Source organism: Poromitra crassiceps, assembly GCF_964638095.1.
Source record: "Poromitra crassiceps genome assembly, chromosome: 3".
NCBI lineage: Eukaryota > Metazoa > Chordata > Actinopteri > Beryciformes > Melamphaidae > Poromitra > Poromitra crassiceps.
In genome coordinates this window covers 78,318,747-78,342,420 of record NC_139625.1, presented here as the reverse complement: position 1 = coordinate 78,342,420, position 23,674 = coordinate 78,318,747, and the positions used below count along the sequence as shown (strand labels likewise).

General features: G+C 46.8%; 2 protein-coding genes across 2 annotated transcripts; one reads left to right on the top strand and one right to left on the bottom strand.

Annotated features, from left to right (window-relative positions):
• Positions 1 to 37: 37 nt before the first annotated feature.
• LOC310774070 (uncharacterized protein) lies at positions 38 to 21,784 on the bottom strand. The gene is made up of 5 exons (XM_083634130.1): positions 21,722 to 21,784; positions 12,550 to 12,724; positions 2,882 to 2,950; positions 2,108 to 2,149; positions 38 to 1,212 (listed from the first exon to the last, which is right to left on the bottom strand). The coding sequence occupies exons 2-5, from the start codon at positions 12,710 to 12,712 to the stop codon at positions 1,043 to 1,045; spliced, it is 444 nt and encodes a 147-aa protein (XP_083490256.1). The 5' UTR covers positions 12,713 to 12,724; positions 21,722 to 21,784; the 3' UTR covers positions 38 to 1,042.
• On the top strand, positions 8,836 to 10,185 carry LOC310774231 (E3 ubiquitin-protein ligase TRIM39-like; the record flags this gene model as incomplete). Its single annotated transcript, XM_083634281.1, has 1 exon — positions 8,836 to 10,185. One exon carries the CDS (start codon positions 8,836 to 8,838, stop codon positions 10,183 to 10,185), a length of 1,350 nt encoding a protein of 449 aa, XP_083490407.1.
• Positions 21,785 to 23,674: the final 1,890 nt, after the last annotated feature.

The window sequence follows — 23,674 nt, the reverse complement described above, 5'->3', positions numbered from 1 at the left end:
TTAACAAAAATTTAAATATATAAAAATGAAGGCTACAGATTTAGATATTTGAATGCATGTTACACAGCATATTATGGAATCCACTCAATATCACAGTTTTCTGTATAGAGAGCCAAAGTGAAACATCACTTCCTGTTTCTCCCTGTACCAGCGCTGAAAAAATATGAATGGCGGTGAACGGAGAATAATGTTACTTTTTTGATTCCGTTGTGCCAGTTATGTTTTAAATTTTGTCAATTTAAAACATAACTTTGCATGTCAAGAAAGTCGCAGTTTGTCGTCAAACTGAAACGTAGGGGTTTCGTATAAAAACTATATAGCTCGTGGAAGCTCGTAGCATGTCGCCGGTCTTCAGCTTTGCTGGTAGAGAAAGTGACGTCACTTAGGCGACAGTGTATGTAGTCTTTCTGATTTATAACTTCTAGTGTAACAGTTTGGCGACAAACTGCGACTTTCTTGACATGCAAAGTTTTGTTTTAAATTGAGAAAAATGACCGTTGGCACCCCGTGGCACAATTCAAACGGGATCAAAAAAAGTAACGTTATTCTCCGATTTCGAATAGCCTAAAGGTCCTTACACATCAGGAGCGTTTTTTTTCGTGCGATTAATTCGCACGTCAATAATATTTTCCGAACCTATATCAGTCAATGGAACCGTGCATACTAACGGCGAAGTTTCGCTGAGCGTTATTGCGGTGTTTATTTTTTCGAACCACGGTCGATTTTTCAGAAATTCGCTTCCGACATGTACACATCTGTGGCTGTGATTGACAGGTGGGTCAAAACTCGCATCGCAATTTCGTGCCGTATATTCGCATCGCGCTTGATGTGTAAGGACCTTTAGCCTATCAAATCATACAAAAAAGTACATGAAAACACTTTGAACACCACATTGTGTCAGTTCACATGCTTCAAACAAAAGAAAAAACAGGCAGACCCGGCCCTGGCCCTAGCTAGTGATGTGAAAATCAGCCCTAGCCCGGCCCTAGGGTCGGACCAGGCCCCGGGCTCCCATGACGTCTTTTTTGTGTGATGTTTTTCTTCACTCTTCTTCTACAGTGTCCGAAGTGGCATCAGAGCGCAGAGCCGTCTCCGAGCCCACAGAGGACTCTTTGTCGTCAGCCTCATTGGTCAGGTAGGACCCCTTAAGTCTGCTCAGGTAGGACAGCCCCAGCCACACCAAACACAGCATGACCAGCCCCAACATCACTCCTGCAGGGGTCACAAGCAGGGTTGGGGAGTACCGTAATACAATTAAAATACAGTATTTGAAATGTAAAAATATTAGTAACTTCCATTACAGTTGTACAAATTTGTGGTATTTTGAATACAATTACTGTCTTTAAAAATAGATTACTTTAAAGGGATACGCCCACATTTTGGGAGATTCGCCTATTTGCCATAATTTGCGGACTGTGCATGCCCTACAAACAGCGGTACAGCCCTCGCTGCTAATAGCTTAGCGCTACAATATTAGTGAACGGTACAGCTGCATACTCCCGTTCAGTCGCCCAACAATTTCAACAGCGCCAGAAACACTCACATTGTGACTTGTGTACTCACCACGCGATCCAATCATAATCCAAAGTTACTGGAAATGGTCATTTTCTAAGTAAATCCACACACCCAGAACTAACAAAGATTAACCAAACAAAGCAAGCGTAACTGAAGTTACTTCCTCATTTGCCTTGAAGCACATGCGCTGTGTGCAAACAACCTATAGCCAGACTACACCTCATTTTAGCTCTGTGCCAGCAATGGAGAAAGTAATCCAGTAACTTGAATTGAGTTGGATTAGTAGGCTAACTGTAATACCAACACTGCAATTACTTTTTGGAAATTGTAATCCCTTACATTACTAGTTAGTGGGGAAAGTAATACAATTAAGTTACTGTAACTGCCCAACACTGCACAGGACAAAACAAACGATCAGTAATCCACACAGAAAAGAAGGAAAGCTTGTTCAGGAAGGAATGATCAGTTCTCCTCGTTACAGTATGCTGTCTGTCTGTCTGTCTGTCTGTCTGTCTGTCTGTCTGTCTCTCTGTCTGTCTTCTTTTGCTGTTGAACACTGAATAGGCTATGTGTTATAAAGATCAAATCTCACCTCCAAGAATGGCTACAACATATCCATCTTCTGCGACGGCAACTGAAAGCACAGATGTGATTTGAATTTCAAAATGTCAAACATTTCATAAAGCAGTCCAAAGACATCTATTATAGGCTACTGCAAACAACATTTTCTCACTCCCATCATCAAATCCTGACGTTTGGTCAGGACCCCTGTCTTCACTTTTTAACACACTGGGTAGGCTACCCCTTTTTCACGTTACGGTTCTGCTTAGGCAACTAAAACACTTGGTTAATGTGAGAGAAATGGTTTGGTCATGGTTAACTAAGAAAAATGCTTGTTAAAATTAAAAAAACGAACGTCAGTATTTGAGCAGTTGGGAGGCAGAACAGGTTGCCGGCTACTGCTAAAATCTGGCAACTCAGAGTTGATCAGTCCGACGACTGCTAAGATTCTGGGACAGATGGCCGATATTTCGGGGTTTCCGGTGTTGAGCGGATAATGTCGGCACCAAGACTTCCACTTCCGTGCGCTGCGGTCATTGTTTACAGTCCGATTGACACAAGAATGGAGTTGGAGTTGATCGATTGTAGGTGTTTTAGATTGTAGGTGTTTTAGATTGTAGGTGTTTTAGAGCCAGACGGAATTTCGGCTAATAATAACAACAATATTGTCGGACTGTAAACAATGGCGGAAGCGGAAGTCTTGGGGCGGACATATCCGTTCAACACCGGAAACCCCGAAATATTGGCCGTCTGTCCCAGAGTCGTCAGGCTGCTAGACTCAGATTGCTACTGCTATAGTGCTTACCAGCGTATTGTGCTGTGGTGCTTTGGCTGTAGGACAGAGCTGTGCTGTGTGTGTGTGGCAGAGCAGGAGCTGGAGAACAGAACATTAAACAGTTAGAGAGGACTTCCAGTAAATGGTAAATGGTAAATGGCCTGCATTTATATAGCGCTTTTATCAAAGCGCTTTACAATCAGTAGGTACATTCACCCATTCATACACCGATGGCGGCAGGCTACCACGCAGGGGAGCAATTTGGGGTTCAGTATCTTGCCCAAGGACACTTCAACATGCAGACTGGAGGAGGCGGGAATCGAACTACCGACCTTTTTCATCCAAAGCAATTAGTGGACAACCCGCTCTACCTCCTGAGCTACAGCCGCCCCAGTAAGTAGTCTGATCCAAACTCTAATCTAAATATCAAATAGTGAATAATGTTTCATGTTACAGACTCATGGTGCAGACTTTTGGAGGAGGAGTCTTTTGGCTGGGTTGTGATTGACAGGAATTGGGGCCTAATGTAACCACAGAGAATGATAGCTATTGGTTGAAAGATATATGAAAATGTTGAAATCAAAACAGTTAAAATCTCGCAAATGTGACACATAACTATGAACTTATTTCAAAATGTAACGGGAGTGTAATGGGAGTGAATGAGTCCGAGAGGCAAAACTGATTCGAAGATCTCTTTAATCATGATGCAGCATGTAAAAACTGACCCAAATAATATATTAAAGGGGATGGAAAACAGAAATGTGCAAAAATAGAAAATCACGAATTGTCCTTTAACTCCCAGTATGAATATGAAGTAGGCTGCAGCAAGAGACGGAAGCTCAAACGAACCCTGGAGAGAGAGAAATTGGATTAAAAAAATAATCCTTGAAAATGTAAAGCTATAAAAGAAATTACATAAAGAGTTGATTCTGTGTTTGGGGAAGCACTGAATGCTACAAAGCTTGTTTCTATGCCTAAAGAGACTCAGATGTGAATTTCAAAATAAAAGCCCTCTAGTTTCAAATCTCCCTCAAGAATTTTTGTTTTGTTTTTGCAGGCTGCATCTTCGCCAACAACATCTCTGATGATCCTGATCCCATGTCATGTGGAGTGGAGCGAGACAGCAGCTGTTTGGGTGGAGGCTCTGTACATTTCCTCCAACATGACATCACTTTTCTTGGCCTCATGTGTCAAGCCTTCCCCTTCTGAACTGAAACCCAAAAGTACAGTATTAACAGTAACTGCATGTAAAGACGGGGGAAACGAAACCTGCCAAAAATATTCCAACCTGCTTTACTTGGCAGAAGAACGATTATTTTTTCTCAATATTGCATTTTTTGTTGCTCAAACCTCACCAGGTAGGCTATATGTAGTAACTGTTTTATAAATGTAATAAGCCCCTTGATGCTGTGATTTACAGTGATTTTACAACAGCTAAGAGGTGTTCTAAGGCACGCCGCAAGCTGCTGTCCCAGTCGTTGCTCCACCCCCTCTGTCGATCTGGGGAGAGTTGTAGACTAGCACATGCTTCCTCCGATACATGTGCAGTCACCAGCCACTTCTTTTCACCTGACAGCGAGGGATTTCACCATCAGGATGTAGCGTGTGGGAGGATCACACTATTCACATATTGAAACCAGGATAATCCCGGACAAAGCGGGACCTCTCACTGTAAACAAACTGTATACCTGACCCAGTTTGGCCCTGCATTGTGGGCCTGTGTGTGTGTGTGTGTGTGTGTGTGTGTGTGTGTGTGTGTGTGTGTGTGTGTGTGTGTGTGTGTGTGTGTGTGTGTGTGTGTGTGTGTGTGTGTGTGCGTGCGCGCCTGGTCTTATCACCGTGGCGACAGGCCTGAGGCGTCGCTGCCTCCTTCCTATGCTCCTCTCTGGGGTCGGGCTGATAAGACACTCCCTGTGTGTGTGTGTGTGTGTGTGTGTGTGTGTGTGTGTGTGTGTGTGTGTGTGTGTGTGTGTGTGTGTGTGTGTGTGTGTGTGTGTGTGTGTGTGTGTGTGTGTGTGTGTGTGTGTGTGTGTGTGTGTGTGTGTGTGTGTGTGTGTAAACTCACACTGGTTGAACTTGTTAGTTTGAATTGGGGGGTGAGCTAAGGGGAGCTGAAAAGGAAATGGGCTACCCTGAAAGAATAATTTGAGACATAGGGGGAGCTCTAAAACTATATAAAGATAGGGGTGTTTCACCAAAATCACCTACCACATCAATAATCATGTTGGTTATACTATTGCATTTAGTTTAGAAAAAAAAAAATTTTTTTTTTTGGTGTTGCACTTTTTAGACAGTCCCTAAGTAGGTCTCACAGCCAGCCGGCTGCACAGAGACCACCTGGGAGCATGGAGGGTTTTGGTGAAAATCAGGTTGTAGCTTAGTGTTTACCTTACTAGGGTAGGAAAGAGCCCTCCTTTGTGCTTTACCAATGTTTCACTTATGGTTTCTTGATCCGGGAAGTCCCAATGTGTCAATATATTTCCAACTTTCCCGAACTTAGTCGGACTCGGCTTTTCTGCAATCAGCTACAGTATGTTAATCCCTCTCATCATGAGTGGCTGGCACCCGTCTCCCTCTCGTTGTTCATTCATTCTAGGCTAGTGACAATGGCCCCAACATTTTTAGATACCCTTACCAGAGCTAGAACAAAACACAACCATGTTTTTCCTCATCTATAAGGTCTCCCATATGTGAAATGGATTCTTGCGTAAGAAATATTTTACTGCAAAAAGTGGTAAATTGATAGATATTGTTGTACTCCCCAAAACTAAAAAAAGAAACAAAATATAGCCTGGCCATATGGGAGTTGAGACATAAACTCATGTAGAGTAATAATACAAGCTCTGAGAACTTTCAAACTTGACATGGTAGCAATCAGAAAGTTGCTTAACCTATAGAAAAAAAACTGGGTGTGAATATCTTGAGGCATGTAGGAAATATAGATCTGAATGGTCATCTACTTTGTAGTAACTCTGCTCTGGATTGTTGTCAAAACACCAATGAGGGCTCGTTGGAAAGGTGTGGTTGTGCTGAATCCAGTAATATCACGTGTGTAAAATGTATATAATATATTTAATATAGCATGCATAATCAGCGAGTTAAATCACTAGATGTATGGGGTGTCCCAAACGAAAGAAAGTGAGTATGTCTCCAGTCCAAAACCCATTAGCCTGCTATTCTATTCTATTCTATTCTATTCTATTCTATTCTATTCTATTCTATTCTATTCTATTCTATTCTAGTGCACAGACATTCTACACATAAGCTCAAACAACCCTAACCCTAACCCAACTGAAGGAACAAGAAAAAAAATACTTAAGGGCGTCTTTAACGTTAGTGATGGTTGTTAAATTAACACTCGCAAATTGCCCCATTTTCACCAAAACATTTGTTTGAATTACTTCATGCAATTACTGACACTTTTTAACAAAATATAATTGATTCGATTGACGTAACTCACGTACGGGCACGCCCAACGCCGCCATGTTGTTGCCATAGCTCTTAAGTGACAGCCTATGTAAGAGCAGCGTTTATAGGAAGCTAGCCGCCGTTAGCGTGACCTGTATCGTTCCTGTTGTGTTCGGATGGTGACCTGCGTTATACAGTACATGGCTGTAGTAATGACAGCAAATGTCCCCGTGGTTTGTTTCTATCTCTACTGACCACAGACGTGAAGGGAGCGAGACAGGATACGTGAGCACAGGAGATCTGTTGATAGTTAGGAGACAGGTGAAACTTTCTGACAGCTCCTCACAGCAAAGTCTGTTCACCTCGTTTTCTATTTTGTTTATTATTACAGGCATTAACGGCAGCATACAAACAACAACTGTTCTTTTTGTTATTGCTGTCATCATCGCTATTTTGTAATGGAAGAGAAACGACAATAAGGCTGTTACTAGTAGTCAGCTGCAGCAGTGCTGTACGTGCAGGACGGTACAGGGCCGCGGGAAGTAGGGGTGCAGCACCCCCTAGATTTTTCCCCAATTTTTTCCCTTTTTTTTTTTTTTTTTTTTTTACAAATGTAATTAAAAATATTTTGCAGTGCACTATGTTCCTTTCTTGTTTAAGAATGTTTCGGGAAATGGAAATGTAGCCTATTTAAATAGAATTATCAACAATAACAATCAAGGAAGTTACATGCTTGTAGGCTAGAGAAGAAGAAGAAGCGCGCATGCACGCACATGTGTTGAACCAACCAACAACCAATACGAATTGTTTAATCTGGCAATAAAGAAATGTGAACTTGAAATGCTATTTTAATGGCCTACTCAAAAATGCACCTCCCACTATACAGCAAAGAGAGGAGTCAATGTTTCTTGATATATGCCATTCAGATCAGAATAATTAATCTAGTCATTAAGTTTGCTGATAATATTTCTATCATGTTAAGTCTGTGTCATGTTAACTGGTGTATTCAGAGCAAATAGGGAGATATAGAGCATTATCATCATGCTATATATCTCCCTCTTTGCTCTGAATGAGTGAGAAAAGGAGAAAATACTGAATAATTACATCACAACAGTATCCTAATGTTAATTTAAAATCAGATATTCCTCTAAATATGGCAAAAAAATGTAAAAAAAAAACGCCAATTTTTTTTGCCCCATCGAGAGTCCCTTCCTCCCAGCACCCCCTGCTTAAAATGACTTCCAGCGGCCCTGGGACGGTATGTCAACAATATGGTTCCGTCCAGGGTTAGCGAATAAGATCTACAGTATATACCCACAGCATGTATGTATAAAATAAACTAGATGGGGTATAGAAAATGGCCACCCACTCATTCTAACGTAAGCTGTTCGCCAGGGCATGAAGCATTTTGAATGGGGGTTCCTTCCTGGATTTACTTCCATGATGTGCTCCCCCATGGTCATGTGACATGTCTGCTAGAAAGGAGTTCTACTGGCCAGAGCCATAGAGAGAGACAGAGCTCCAGAAAACAGTTATTGGTGTCTTCTGAAGAAAGATTCATCCATAATATAAAACTTTGTATAATTCAAAGAGTCATGGACGGGAAAAACTCTTTCTGGGCTGCAGGACGTCATGTGTCTTGCAATACCAAGCTTGGCCACAATGTTCAATTTACTTCACGGTTGAGACCTGACATTGGGAGGCTGACCCTTCTGCTGGGGTACAGCAGCAGCACCACTTGGACAAACCACACACAGAACTGCAGTACACCGTAATTCTAGAACAGTATAATAATGGCAAAAATGTTCAGTTTAGTTATGATTATGATTTTATTTGTGAATGATTTTTTTGGACGGCGGTGCATGGTTTTATGTATACAATTTTATTTCTATTTTATTTCACCGGCTATAAATTTTGTGCGCTTTGAGCACTCAATTTTAGTATAGAATTGCGCTTGGTCCATGGTCCCCAACAGGGAAGGCTTTATGACATCACTGATGATGTCACAATGTCATCATCAGTAGTGTCATAAATCCCTCTCTACTCAAGCATTGGGACATATCAGTGATGTCATGAATCAAAGTGACACCATCAGTGATGTTATAACTCTTTCACTACTTGCGGATTGTGACATCATCAGTGATGTCATAAATCTTCCCCTGATGGTGGTATAAATAGGACCAGCAAAAAGAGCACTGCTAAGGCAAGTTTCCGTATACTGTATGTCTCCCCTTAGCTAAGTCGTCGTACAACCTAAGAGCCAACCTCTAGAGATTTGTGAGAGTACACCCTCAAAGGTATCTCTCCTCTTATCTAAGTCACTACACAACCTAAGCCAACTTCCAAAGATTTGAGTACCCCGTGCACTGGTACTACACTACTTAGGCAGTGAGCAGTCAACTGAACTCCTGGACTCTGCACCCCGCTTTCACCGTAACCTCACCTGAACATTGAGAATAGTGTCCTGAACCAACCTGAGGTGATTGCTGCCACACCTAAGAATTCAAACACATCTCAAACTATCATTTAATATATCTAATCTGTCAGGTTCATTTTCAGCTTCACTGAGAGATAGAATGTCTTTCAGATCAGAGGAGGACCTCTCCTGTCCTGTCTGCCATGACATCTTTAAAGATCCTGTTCTCCTGTCATGTAGCCACAGCTTCTGTAAAGCCTGCCTGCAGAGCTGGTGGACAGAGAGACCAATACATGACTGCCCACTTTGTAGGGAAACAGCTTTACAGAGTCAACCACTTTGTAACTTGCAGTTGAAGAACCTGTGTGAGGCTTTCTTACTGGAGAGAGGTCAGAGAGCTTCAGCAGGATCTGAGCTTCTCTGCAGTCTGCACTGTGAGAAACTCAAGCTCTTCTGTCTGGACCATCAGCATCCAGTGTGTCTCATCTGTCGAGCCATTGATGAAGCTGCATGGCATCACAAGGAGGAACTCCAGAAATCACTGATGCCCTTAAAGGAGAAACAAGAGCTCTTTAATAAAGTGAAAGGAAACTGTGATCAAACAGCAGAACACATTCAGATCCAGGCCCGACACACAGAGAGGCAGATCAAGGAGGAGTTTAAGAAGCTTCACCAGTTTCTACAAGATGAAGAGGAAGCTAGAATCACTGCCCTGAGGGAGGAAGAGCAGCAGAAGAGTCAGATGTTGAAGGAGAAAACTGAAGGTCTGAGCAGCGAGATAGCAGCTCTTTCAGATACAGTCAGAGCCATAGAGAAGGAGCTGAGACCTGAAGATGTCTCGGTCCTGCAGAACTACAAGGCTACATTGGAAAGAGTCGAGTGCCCCCTGCTGGTCTCAGGAGCTCTGATAGACGAGGCCAAACACCTGGGCAACCTGAGCTTCACAGTCTGGGACAAGATGAAGGAGATGGTCCCCTACACTCCTGTGATTCTGGACCCAAACACTGCCCATCCATACCTCAACCTGTCTGAAGATCTGACCAGTGTGAGATTGGGAGAGAGACAGCAGATTCCTAAAAATCCAGAGAGGTTTGATGACTACTGCACTGTCCTGGGCTCTGAGGGCTTTAACTCAGGAAGCCACAGCTGGGATGTTGAGGTTTCAGAGAATAGAGACTGGGAACTGGGTGTGGCAGCAGAGTTTGTACAGAGAAAGGGAGACATACAATCTGGATTCTGGGGAATATTGTTCAATGATGAAGAATACACAGCACTCTCCCTATCAGGTCCAGCCATTGTTCTCCCAGTGAGGAGGCTCCAGAGGGTCAGAGTGTGTCTGGACTGGAACAGAGGAAAGCTGACATTCTCTGATCCTGATACTAACACACACATACACACCTTCACGCACACCTTCACTGACAAGCTGTTTCCCTACTTTAACACTTGGGTTACTCTGAAGATTTTACCAGTGAAGGTCTATATAAAGCCCCAGACACACCAAGAGAACTAGAAAGGACTAGCGGCAACTAGAGGCTGACCGATGCATCACCTCACGTCTCCTGTGTCGGGGCCAAAAAGTTGTATTTGAACAAACACAAACAGAACAGCCAACGGGCAACTAGCACGTACGTTCTTCGCCCACGTGAGACCTGATTCATGAAACAAAGCTACTTCTAATCAAGAATATGTCTGATAAAAAGTTGCAAATAGCACTGGTGTTGTCGGCCCTTGTCTGGTGTTTTGTGGAAGAAGAAAGGAAGAGGCGGAGCTGAACAATAAGGAGGAACCACACTAAATGGGTGAAATCATGCAGCGAGAGAATGGACTTTACCAAAGGCACGTCGATGTGAGAATCTCCATGTTGGAAACTGAGCAGAGCATTTTGTGTGTGCCCTCTTCTCCTGCGCTGCTTCACTACCAGCTGACCAGGCAGTCAAAGTGATTTCTCTCACCCACGACCCGATGATGAGTCAACAAGTTGAATCGGCTGGAAAAGAGGCCGACAAGCTGCCATCAAACCAGACTAGATTGCGGGACACACTGCAAATATTAGAGCGACAGACACACAGACATGCCCGACAGCCGACTGTCAGCTTGGTGGGCTTAAGGCTGGATTCACACAGACTCCAGCCCTCCACATTGCCCCCCCCCCCCCACACACACTTCATTAGATGGGGGTATGTGTCAGGCCAGGGGCCTGCGTGAAAAACACACAGCAGTCATATGGCGAGAATATTCAAGGCAATTCTACTTTGGAGGAATGTAATCCGACGTCATTGGCCAGCTGCAGCACACACACACACACACACACACACACACACACACACACACACACACACACACACACACACACACACACTTATTTTTTATTCTCTTCACTCTCTCAAGTCACGGCTGTGTCTGTAAGTTCTTCATCCTTTGGTTAGTACGTCAATGGAAGCGTGCCTTTTTATATGAAACAGCAGCAGGAAATGTTTCAACAAGGCTGAAAACGATCAGGAGGAAACGGTAAAATAGCAGATAGCTCAAGTACAAACACAACCACAGACAGACAGGCAGACACACACAAGAACAGGGGTCGCATCTATCAATCCCTACTAAAACCATGACTAACCTGTCCAGTGACTATCTACTCGATCCAATCCGTGTTTCACCACCCAGTATCGTCTTGTAAAGGTATCCCACACAGACTATAGATGTAAAAAACAAAACAACAAAACCGTTTAAAAGTAAACAAGACAACTTACGCAAATAATCTACGCAAACCCTGACCCATCTTTAAGTCCAGCGCCCCAGTTGCTTAGTGGCGAAGAGAAGTCACTGAGAAGTGCACACCTTATCCCACACAAATTATTTCCAATGCCGAAATGCCAGACCGCCGTCCAGCTGAAGTGGCGGTCTCCCTGTTGTGACAAGCGGAGATAATGGTTGGTAACTTATTTGCAGTGAATGCGTTTGGAAAAGATATGTAGGCCTAACCTATCATAATGGGCCTGTATTTTGTTGTAAAAAAAATGTTTTGAATGATCGGTGTACAATGATCATGTATCAATAAAGTCTGTTTTTCCCCGTTCATACTTCCCCGCCTCATTGGAAATGTTTAGAATCTCTGTGATTAATTATTTCAATCCATGTGGTCATGGCCATGTGGCTGTTAATGGTCATTTAAAAACCGAAAATGTAGGTGCAATACCATTCCGGAAGTGTGGGGGGCATTAGTGAGTGAGTATACAGTGAGTAAACAGTGAGTAGTTCCGGGTTGCTCCAGATGAATGATTTTCATTTTCTCAAAGACAGAAAAGTGGATTTTATGCAACAATTTGCAAGAGGCAACTATATGTATTTAAAAGAAGAGGATGTTGGCCATCGGATAGCGTCTTCACCTCACATTTCTGGCTCAGGTAAGGGTTCATTTTTATACCTAGACGTGAGAGCGGCACAATTGTTTGATGGGAAATGCGTTGACGTTCGCCGGGCGCTAATGCTCAGTATGAGCGAGAAGCGCCCGGCTAGCGGGTTAAACTTAGCCTCACATTGAAACTAGTGTTTACATACAGTAGCTGTGTTTACTTTGTTCACGGAGTCGGAGACACGCTTTGTGAAGAGAACGATACCCCTCATTCTGATTTGTGATTTTGGGCTAAGCTTAATTGTTTTCACGGTAACGTGCTTGACTTTTAAATTGATACGTTTGTTAGATTAGAATGTAATCCATCATGAACCCTTTTACATTTAAAGCATACAATATTTTCGTTGAACTATGAAGCTTTTGCAACAACGTTTTTATTTTCCTGAAAACTTTTCGCGGACCCCCTGGCAAAGTGCCACGGACCCCTGTCTTTCTTTCTAACAAGGTTTTTAAAACTGACTGTACCAGGTGTGATGACTGGACCAGGTGTGATGGCTGCAAGTGTGAGGGCTGCGGGTGTGAGGGCTGCTGCGGGGGGCGGGGTCGCGACCACATTGACCACAGGAGCACTGGTGGGAGGGTGTAAAGTTAGTCCCCATCTGGTCGTAGGCATCCCAGTCAAGTCCATCCTGACTCCAACCTGAGGAAGCCACATGCAGGAGGTAGAGAGACATCTTCTGTTACTACATGAAAGGCATGGGGACGAGTCACATGACTTGCCCTCGAGTCACGATTGACGTTTGTTACAGCAGCTATTTTATGTCTAAAAGGCAGGAAGTAACACAGGTGCAAGCAAAACATTAATGAGGGTTGTCACTACCTGATCTGAATGGCTGGGAGATCTGAGTCGCACATGCGCACTGTCGCTGACCGAGCTGTAGATGTGAGTTGCGGTTTACGGCACAGAGCTTTATTTAGCTAGTAGCCCTTAGCTCACTACCACAGATTAATGTGTATCTTCAATAAGAAAGACTGTAATCGTTTCACACTTGAATAGCATACCGGTGATGCGCACTCATGCAGCTAAAACTTTTATGTTGCCAAGGCCATTTTATATGAATCGCTAATGTTAGCGAGCTGGCTAGCTAACTGATGTAGCAAACAAACCCATTAGCAAACAACTCTCGTAACGGACAAGCCCGTCTTTTATTGTCACACGAACACCACAATACATGCATGCGGCCACAACACACTCATGCTGACGGTGGCCGGTGAAAAGTGTCCTCTGCATTTAACCCATCCAGGCATGTCCTTTCCTCCGAGGGGCAGGCCAGGAGCAGTGGTCGCTTTCTCGTACAGCGCCCGGGGACCAACTTCAGATGTTGTCGTCACTGGTCGGATGACGATGACGATCTGATCTTCTGCATGTTTTTAGTGGGGGGGCTATATACGGAGGAACCCCCTGGGGGGGTACGGGGAGAACATGCAAACTCCACACAGAGAGAAAGGCCCTTAATGGAGTTAGTGTGGTAACTGAAGTTCAGGAACACAAGACCAGACCATGTAATTATCAGCGCCGCACTAAGCTATTTCACCTGCGCTCCAACCTATCACTTCACCGACGCACACCTGTGATCTGTCAACTCAATCACTCGTAGCACATATAAACACAATCCAGTCCATCTCTTCCCCGTTTGTTTCAGTCGTCACGACAGACAACCAAACAGAGAAAAGAGAATCAAAGAAAAACGAGAGAAAATATTAGCAGTTTAAATAGACTAGTAGTCACCAGAAAAGACAGAGAAAAAGAAAAGAAATACAGAAGAAATGTCAGACAGCGAGTTCCAGATCCTCGCATCGGACGAGGACCTGTTTGGCACCCCAGGCACGGTGCCCGAGTCTCCCCGGTCCGCTGCCTCGTCGGCAGTGGGCTTCTTGCCAGCACAGAACCGGCCGCGCTCCAGCGTGCCATACAGCGCAACAACCAGCTCCAGCCCGTCTCCTCCACCACCGCTGGATCCACGGGGCCGAACACTATCGCGCCTCCCTCCAGCAGACAGGCGCTCCACTCAGCGTCACCCCAGACGGCCGCCTTCCCCTCGCAGACGCCGAAGCCCGGCGAGAGAGGACCGCCACGCCAGGCACAGCACGGGCCCCCGTGCGCCCGCTCGCCGCCGCGCGTCCGCTGGCCGCCGCGCGTCCGCCGACCCGCCACCTCGGCACACCGCCGGCCGCCGCCCCGCGCATCAACCTCCCGCTCCCACCATCTCTGACTGGACCGTCGTCCGCCTGCAGCAGGCACTCCGGGACAGAGGCATACGATTCAACAGAGCGGACAACAAATCTACGCTGTTCCACCTCCATTCAACTTCCACATCGGCGCCACAGCCAAGCGTCTTGGCGGCTCCCACAGCCCAACCCACAGCCACGGTCCAGGCTGCTGCTGCCCCAGTAGCGGGCCAGGTAGTAATGCCCCCACCCCCTCCCGTTGCCGACGCAGCGTCCCTCCTCTATTTTTTCCTGTCCTCCCTGTGCACACCACCTGCACAGGGCGCACTAGTCCCCCATGCACACGCGTCCACACGTCCCCCCCTCCACCCGGATCCCCTTCCTTCAGCCCTTGGCACCGGGGCCCCGATAGCCCCGCCTGCCACCGCAGCCCTTTACCCCCCATCTGCTTTCTCATCTGTTCTAAACCCATTCGGCCCCCTCCCCCTCCCTCCCCCAACCCCCGTCCCCTCCCCCCCCCCCCCTTCCCCATCACCCCAATGTTAATATTCCTTCTGTACTAACAACTTTGTTTCCACAGGCCGCACTCGGTTCTGACGCACATGTCCCCACCCGTTCGCCCTCCCCCTCCCATCCTCTTCTTTCTGCCCCCGCGGCTTTTCCCCCACCCCCTCCCCCACCTCCCGCCACGGCCTCCGCGGTCCTCGGCGCCGTTCCCTTTCCTCCTGCTCTGAACCCTTTCGGACCCCTCCTCGCCCCCCCCCCAACCCTTCCCCATCACCCCAACGTTTTCGACGTGGTTGCTTCCGTCCCGTCCCCGTCCGTCCCGGCATACACCCTGGCTACCGCTACTCCCTCCGTCCAGCCTCAGCTGACGCCTTCTCCCATCCAACCTACACTCAGGCAGCAAATACTGTCAGGTACATACGTAGATTTAGCCTCTCTGCTCCTACCATCCACCGACAACTCCCAACCAAGGGAGCTTATTACACCTTACGGCGTAGCGCAGCTCAGGTCGCCCAGGCCCGCCCGCTCCAGGGAACTCACGGTGCCTGAGTACGCCTACGCTTTCTCATTGTACAGAGACGTGCTTTGTACAGCCTACCCCGAGCGCAGGGCAGAACTTGACGCATACCTGACCATCATCTTGGACCTGGCCCTGCGTTTCGGTGGTACGGCTTTTTATCAATACCACGTGCTGTTCGCTTCCCAGGCCGCAGGCCGTATACAGCAATTCAACCAGGGCACGTACTGGGGCACCCTGGATGCAGAAATATACTGCCGCGTGTTCGCGGCACGTGCCTCTCTCAACTGCACCTCGTGTAGAGCACCGTCACATCCAGCCACCATCTGTGTCGCCCCCAAACCATCGCCTTACCCCACGGCCTCAATTGCTCCCGGCCATAACGTGTTCTCGCGCCTCGGCACCGCCCCACCGTCTTCCATCACTCCCAGGCCAGTCGCTGCTCCACTGCAGGGCGCTGGTCCGGCTTCAGCTAACCAATATGACTCGCAGGGGCGGGCTATATTCACCCAAGGTCGGCGCATGATATGCAATAATTTCAATTATAAGGGTTGCAACATATCCGCGTGCCGTTTCATCCACACTTGCTCATTTTGCGGCGGTGCCCACGCCAGGCCCACCTGCCCCCATAACCCCACCGAGCCCTGACTAGACCGCTACCTAGGGACGCCAGTTAACATCGGCGCCCTGGGCCAAGCCTTACGAAACCACCCCGACCCCGACTTCGTACAGTATTTAATCAACGGTTTTACATACGGTTTCCACCCTGGCACCATGGTCTGCCCCGACTCACCTTTCACATGCCCCAACCTTCGGTCCGCCCTCACCGAGCCGGACACCGTGGATAGGCTCCTGGCCAAGGAGGTCTCCGACGGTTTCATGATGGGCCCTTTCCCCGCCCCCCCCTTCCGTAACTACCGTATCAGCCCTATCGGAATCGCCACGAGGAAATACTCAGGCAAGAAGCGCCTCATCATTGATCTCTCCTCCCCCCACAATTCAACTACACCCAGCATAAATAGTCTCATCCCCAGCCCGGACTTTTCCATGACGTACGCCACCATCACCCACGCCACCAACCTCATTCGCCTTGCCGGCCGTGGGGCCTGGTTGGCAAAGGCCGATATCACAAGTGCCTTCAAAGTCCTGCCCATACGTCCGGACTTCTGGAAGTTCTTCGGCGTGCTATGGAAGGGCTCCTATTACTTCGCCGTCCGCCTTACATTCGGATGTAAGAGCAGCCCGAAAATCTTTGACTCCCTCTCCGAGGCCCTCTGCTGGATCCTCATGAACAAACACAAACTTCCATTCGTCGTCCATCTCCTGGACGATTTCCTGACAGTAACCCCACCTTCGGCACCCCCGGCACACGACCTCTCCACCCTCAAGTCCGCCTTCCTAGAGCTCGGGGTTCCCCTGTCCCCGGAGAAGACCGAGGGGCCCAGCACGTCCCTCGAGTTTCTCGGCATCACCCTGGATTCTGTCACCTTCCAGGCCTCCCTCCCGACTGAGAAGCTCCATCGCATTTCACTTTATATCTCTAACCATCTCCTCGCCCGCCGGTGCACCAAGCGCCAGCTCCTTTCACTGCTCGGGCACCTAAATTACGCCATCCGCATCATCCCCCAGGGCCGATCCTTCATTTCCCACTTGTTGTCCCTGGCCGCCGCCATTCCCTCCCTGCACGGTTACACCACTCTGGACGACGAATGCAGGACCGAGCTGACACTGTGGCGTGACTTCCTTTCCTCATGGAACGGGATTTCCTTCTTTTACGAGGATTCCATCACACACCCCGAAGACATTCAACTTTTCACAGACGCTGCCCCCTCCATCGGCTTCGGCGGGTACTACGGCGGCCGGTGGTTCGCCTCCGCTTGGCCGCCGGAGATTTCGCTACTGGACCCATCTTCCGCACTCTTCGAGCTGTACCCAATTATTGTGGCAGCCATTCTTTGGGGGCACGAGTGGGCCACTAAAGTCATACTCCTCCACACAGACAACCAGACCACAGTCGACATCATTAATAAAGGTCGTTCGCATTCACTCCACATCATGAAGTTTGTCCGCAGGCTCACCCTGGTTTCAGCAAAACATCAGTTCATTGTCCGAGCCGCCCACATTCCCGGATACCAGAATACCATAGCTGACTCCCTCTCCCGTTTCTCCTTTCAGAAATTCAGAACTTTGGCACCAGACTCCAACCAGCATCCCACTCCGGTCCCACCGTTTTCAGCCACCATCTTCCCCTGAACCCTCATCTCCTACACCTGGTCGCAACCACACAGCAAGCCATTCTGAACAGCCTGGCGCCAAAAACCCTGTCATCTTACTACTCTGGGTGGTGCTCATTCAAAGCATTCCACACCACACACCACCTCCCATTCCCTTCGGTCGACGTTATCTCCATCACAAGCTACATCACTCACGCCCACTCAGTCCTCAGGATCAGAACATCCACCATCCGAGTCTATCTCTGCGGCATCAACTTCTTCGCCAAACTGATCACCGGCGCTCCGGCTCCCTCTATTTCACACCCCCACGTGACCATGCTCATTAAAGGCCTTCGCAAGGACGAACCTCGGCTTCCGCCGCAACGCCTTCCCCTTACAACCGACCTCCTCACCCGGTGCATCCAAACCCTCCGCGCCGGGTATTCTACTCCCATCATCAACTCTACCCTGGAATCCATGTTCCTCCTGGCTTTCTTTGGTTTCCTACGTTGCTCAGAGTTCACGACTAATTCTTCCACCTACGACCCCTCACAACACGCCAGTCTCTCAGACATCTCCATCCACACATCAGACACCCTCCGCTTCAACCTCAAACGAAGCAAAACAGACCAATCCGGACTGTCTCACCCCATCTTCCTTTTCCGGCTAAACTCATTCCTAAGCCCCTACGAACCCATTCTTAACTACGTCAACGGGAGACTGGCACGACACGCCTCTCCCCGAGATCCTCTCTTCATCACGGAATCGGGCAAAGTGGCGACACGTTTCTGGTTCCACCACCACTTCCGCCAAGTCCTCCTCAGATCAGGAATTTCTCCGGATCTGTATTCCGGCCATTCGTTCCGAATCGGTGCGGCGACAACCGCCTCCAGCCAAGGTCTCCCGGACCACACCGTCCAAATCCTAGGCCGCTGGTCTTCCCAAGCCTACCACAGCTACATCCGCGACAACCTCGACGACATCCGAAGAGCCCACGCACTCTTATGTTGAAGTACTCTTTTGGGGGCTGATGGAGCCGGGACTCCATCCGTGAAGCCGAGCTTCGCTCAAGAACCAAGCTTCACCCAAAGACGATACCCCCACCCTGAGTCTCAACCCCCCGGGTTCCAGCCACTGCCTCACCATCCTCCCGAAGAGATGCTGCCGCACCTTGACCTTACGTTCACGCATCCAAACACTCACTTACAATAAATTATCTTTTTGTTTAAACATGGTGTGGTCTGTGTTAGTGAAATGGAGTTAGTGTGGTAACTGAAGTTCAGGAACACAAGACCAGACCATGTAATTATCAGCGCCGCACTAAGCTATTTCACCTGCGCTCCAACCTATCACTTCACCGACGCACACCTGTGATCTGTCAACTCAATCACTCGTAGCACATATAAACACAATCCAGTCCATCTCTTCCCCGTTTGTTTCAGTCGTCACGACCCTCCCCCCCAACCCTAAGTTTTCCCCCTGTTACGGGCAGCACACGTGGATTACGGGCAGCACGGGCGGAGTTTGCATGTTCTCCCCGTGCCTGCGTGGGTTTCCTCCGGGTACTCCGGTTTCCTCCCACAAACTGCTAAAGACATGTTAGTTAGGGCTATGTAATCCTGCATCCCTATCTTCTGCTTACAGGAACCACGGGGGGGCTGATGGAGCCGGGACTCCATCCGTGAAGCCGAGCTTCGCTCAAGAACCAAGCTTCACCCAAAGACGATACCCCCACCCTGAGTCTCAACCCCCCGGGTTCCAGCCACTGCCGCACCATCCTCCCGAAGAGATGCTGCCGCACCTTGACCTTACGTTCACGCATCCAAACACTCACTTACAATAAATTATCTTTTTGTTTAAACATGGTGTGGTCTGTGTTAGTGAACGACGAGATAACCCACCTGGGCAGTAGGCACTGAAGATATGGGGGGGAACACAACCACAGCGCCCACAGTGTCCCAGGTGAGAATCTAACTCAGGACCTTCTAACTGTGAGGCGACAGCTCTACCACTGAGCCACTGTACCCAACCCAAGTGGGGATAAAGTAATGAGAAAGTGGATAAAGTGGTGATAGATATGAGTGGATACTATTTCAGCATTATGTTCACCTAAGCTAGTGGTTATGAAAATGGTAAATGGACTATAGCCTATATAGAGCTTTTTTCCAAAGCGTTTACAATGTGCCTACCCATTCACACACACATTCAAACACCGAAGGTGGCAAGCTGCCACGCAGGGTGCTGGCACAGCCATCGGGAGCAATTTGGGGTTCATTGTCTTGACTCTTGCCCAAGGACACTTCGACATGAGAACTGGAGGAGCCGGGGATTGAACCACCACCCTTCTGATGGACGACCCGCTCTACCTCCTGAGCCACAGCCGCCCATATATAATCCCATAACTAGATACTACTACTTTGTTTCACCAAAGCTATCTATCAGCTAACATGTCGTAAAACGAGACTTAGCTCAGGTTGACAGCGACAGTGCACATGCACGACTTGCAGCAACTTAGATGACAAGGGTTTCTAACTTCCAATCCATATAGGTGTTCCAGTGCTGGGGCCCTCATTATTGTGCTTGCACCTGTGTTACTTTCTGCCTTTTAGACACACAATTGCCACTGTGAAAGAGGCAGATTTTAATTATTGAGACTGGACTTGATGCATAAAACGAAGACTTGAGACTTGAAACTTGATTTGAGTTCTGGTGACTTGGGACTTAACTCTGACTTGTACCTTGATGACTTGCAAAGTTTCTAAAGTCTTGACCTGAGATCTTGTGTTTGTGTAAATGACTTAGATTGAAAGTGATGAGATTTGTTCCAGCAGATGACTGAATTTAAATTCTGTTTTCTGAATTTTTTATGGAATCATTGAATTAAGTGAAGTTGAAACTGATTATAGAAATCAAACTCATGATGCTCTTACCACGTTTTTATCCTATTAAAGCAGTGGTGGAAATGGGGGAACGCCTGGAAACGGAGTTCCCAGAGTAAACGTACAAGAGAACAAGAGTTGGAACAAGAGTTGGAATGGAATTCCTCCTCATGATTCCCCTTAAAAAAGTCTTGCAATGCAGTGGAGAGCAGAGCAGTGGAGAGGGGGCGGCATGAAAGGAGCAGAGAATAGTAGGAGAACATGTATTTGGAAGCTGAATAAGCAGCGTCAATATCAATGTGTCATCAAGTCTGTCATGAATAAAATCAAGGGGAAATAATCAGTACTTTGGCAATCTTATTTAAGCAACTTTTGTAAGAGATGTTTATAGCTGTAATGGTATAATGAGTAAAATCAATTAAAAAAACAGTCAAGGATTCAGAAATAATATCCTATGCCCCCGCGCGGGAGCCGTGCCACACCCGGACACCCCCATCCATGCATAAGTAGGGTTCCCAGGTAAAACTTGGCCATTTCCATGACTGATTACAACCATATTTCATTGAAAAGTCCAGATATTTAGTTTTCATCTCTTCTTCCGTTTTCAGTCTCATATAATTATATTAACAGTAACTGACTTATAAGTGACTTAAATGTTTATAAACACCATTTACCCCCCCCCCCCCGCCCATAATTTATGCAAAGTCTTCTGAAAATTAACTAATAGTTATGAATTCAGGCTGCTGCATCTAAACCACTTTAAACAACTGTTAATGTTTCAGAGTCACTTTCATTGCCACAATATGCAAGATTACATACGAGGAATTTGTCTTAGTGTCAGTATGTCAGAAAATAGGAAGAATATCTAAAAGACAATCACAATGTTGCAAGTGCAGTCCAATATATACAACATGAGTAGTGTTAGTAGGAGTGTTCAGGAGGCATTAAATATGAATTTACAGTCCAAGTTAATAGCCATTAAATTAAATATGAATTACAGTCTAAGCGGTGCTCGATGTAGTTTGACTCAGATTTTGAAACATTGAGGGAGACAGGAAATGTCCAACCATATCTCATTAAAACTATGCACAAAAGGCAGGAAAAAAGTAAACTATGCTGTTTTTAATGGATGATTAGCAGATCAATTAAAAACATTTCAGGGATCAAATTAAGGACTTGGCATTATAATGGCGGATTCCTCAGTACTTCCTATCCTAGAGATTATAGACAGTTTCACACATGATAGTGAACGACAGCTTTAAATTCACTGTCAGAGACAGAAATATTGCAGAAATAAAATGTAAAACTCTAAAAGACTATCTGAAATGATAAGGAAAACAAAACGTACTCACCAAGCAACAGACTGCCAGAGTCTCTCTCTTTCTCACTCACTCACACACACACACACACACACACACACACACACACACACACACACACACACACACACACACACACACACACACACACACACACACACACACACACACACACACACACACACACACACACACACACACACACACACACACACACACACACAGTGCTGGGTGTGGTGCCAGTCCCCAGAGCAGCTCTCTTCCCCTCCAGCCAATCGTGATGCAGACTCCGCCCCTCTGCCTGACAGCAACTCTTACATCATCCATAAACACACACACACACACACACACACACACACACACAGTACGGTATATCAGCCTGTGTGTGTGTGTGTGTGTGTGTGCGCGCGCATACCTATCTCTCTGTATATGTGTGCATGTATTCATAGATTTCTGTTGACATCACACAACTAGTCTCATGCAAACGTCAATCATCAGTCATCGGGTATCTGTGTCTCTGTCTGTCTGTCCCACTGATGACATCATCAGTGATGTCATAAACCACTGTGACATCATCAGTGAACCACTGACATCATCAGTGATGTCAAAACACTGATGACATCAGTCCCACCGATATCATCAGTGATGTCATTAACCACTGATGGCATCAGTCCCACACTGATGACATCTCACACAAGGAATTAGTTCAGTGATGATGTTGCAGGGCCAGCTTGGCGAGCTGCAGGACGGACGAGGTTGCGAGCTCGTACAGCGTGTGAGCCTAGAAATCGAGCGCACATAGCCTAGTATCTCAAAAGTATAGCACAGGGGACGGTAGTACCTCCCTGATGTTGGGTTAGGGCTTGGGCTTTGGCCATCAAGACACCCCTAGGTCTCCCCTGGAGACCCTGGTCTTCGCTGGAGACCTTAACCCTAACCACACACCCCCACTGCCTAAACCTAAAGACCACCTACGCAGTCCCCACCAGCTGGGACTACTGCCCCCTGATTGAAACCTTACTTCCCAACTTGTGGAGGACGAGCCCTTGACCTTTGCCTGAACCCACAGGTGCGGAGTGCTGTGTTCCATTAAACGCTCTGGCTCCGCAGAGCGCTACGGAGGTCGCCAAAGGCAGTCGCCCACCCCCCCTGCACGCGCCCTCACCCCTGAAACCGCCTGTGCTTATCAGTATGTCTACATTCACCTGTTCATGTTCACTTTCACACACCGACGGTGTCTGCAGGTATGAAAGGCACTAACTGCTCATCGGGAGCAATTTGGGGTTCAGTGTCTTGCTCAAGGACACTTTGACACGCAGCCTGGAGCAGCAAGCCTCGAACCGGGAACCTTCCAATTCCCAGACAGCTCTGAGCTACTGCCGCCCCATGACATCATTTTCAGTCAAAACACATGTGAAGTCCATCAGGTTGAAACAAAAAACGATATCAAATCAAATGCACATTACAGTACAATTCTGCAATGACAAACATCACCATCTGCTGGAGGACTATATATATTATAGTATTATATAGCCTACAGTAAATGAGATATGACTATGATATGACATGTGAATTGGGGACAATCTTATTTGTTTATAAACAAATAAACATACGATTGTCCCCAATTCACACGCAATAGCCAATGCAGAGCCGTTTGTCTGTCTTATGAATCATTTATTTATTTTTTATTATACTCATATATGAGTATAATACCTTTGAAATATATTTGTTTATTTGCTTAATAGATAGACTAGATATGAGTCATATCTAGTCCATATATTTTAAATACTACATTGCACTGCATTTAATTGTTGTGTAGTTGTGCAAGGGCAATACAGTTGAATCTAATCAATGTATTAAATAAATAAATCTGAATCACAATCTTCACAGTTGTGTTCAAATTCTGTTTCAGATAGTTTATTAACACATGCTAGAGCCAGTTTTTACTTCCGGTTACCCCTGGGTCCACACATTATAATGGCGGTG

What these genes read in the sequence shown, in the direction of transcription:
- LOC310774070 (XM_083634130.1), bottom strand. Translation starts at nt 12,712, where the DNA reads ATGGACTTGACTGGGATGCCTACGACCAGATGGGGACTAACTTTACAC. An exon ending in TGGTCCAGTCATCACACCTG is followed by an intron (nt 2,951 to 12,549) that starts GTACAGTCAGTT and finishes TCTGTTCTCCAG; the next exon opens with CTCCTGCTCTGCCACACACA. An exon ending in CACCACAGCACAATACGCTG is followed by an intron (nt 2,150 to 2,881) that starts GTAAGCACTATA and finishes CTGTGCTTTCAG; the next exon opens with TTGCCGTCGCAGAAGATGGA.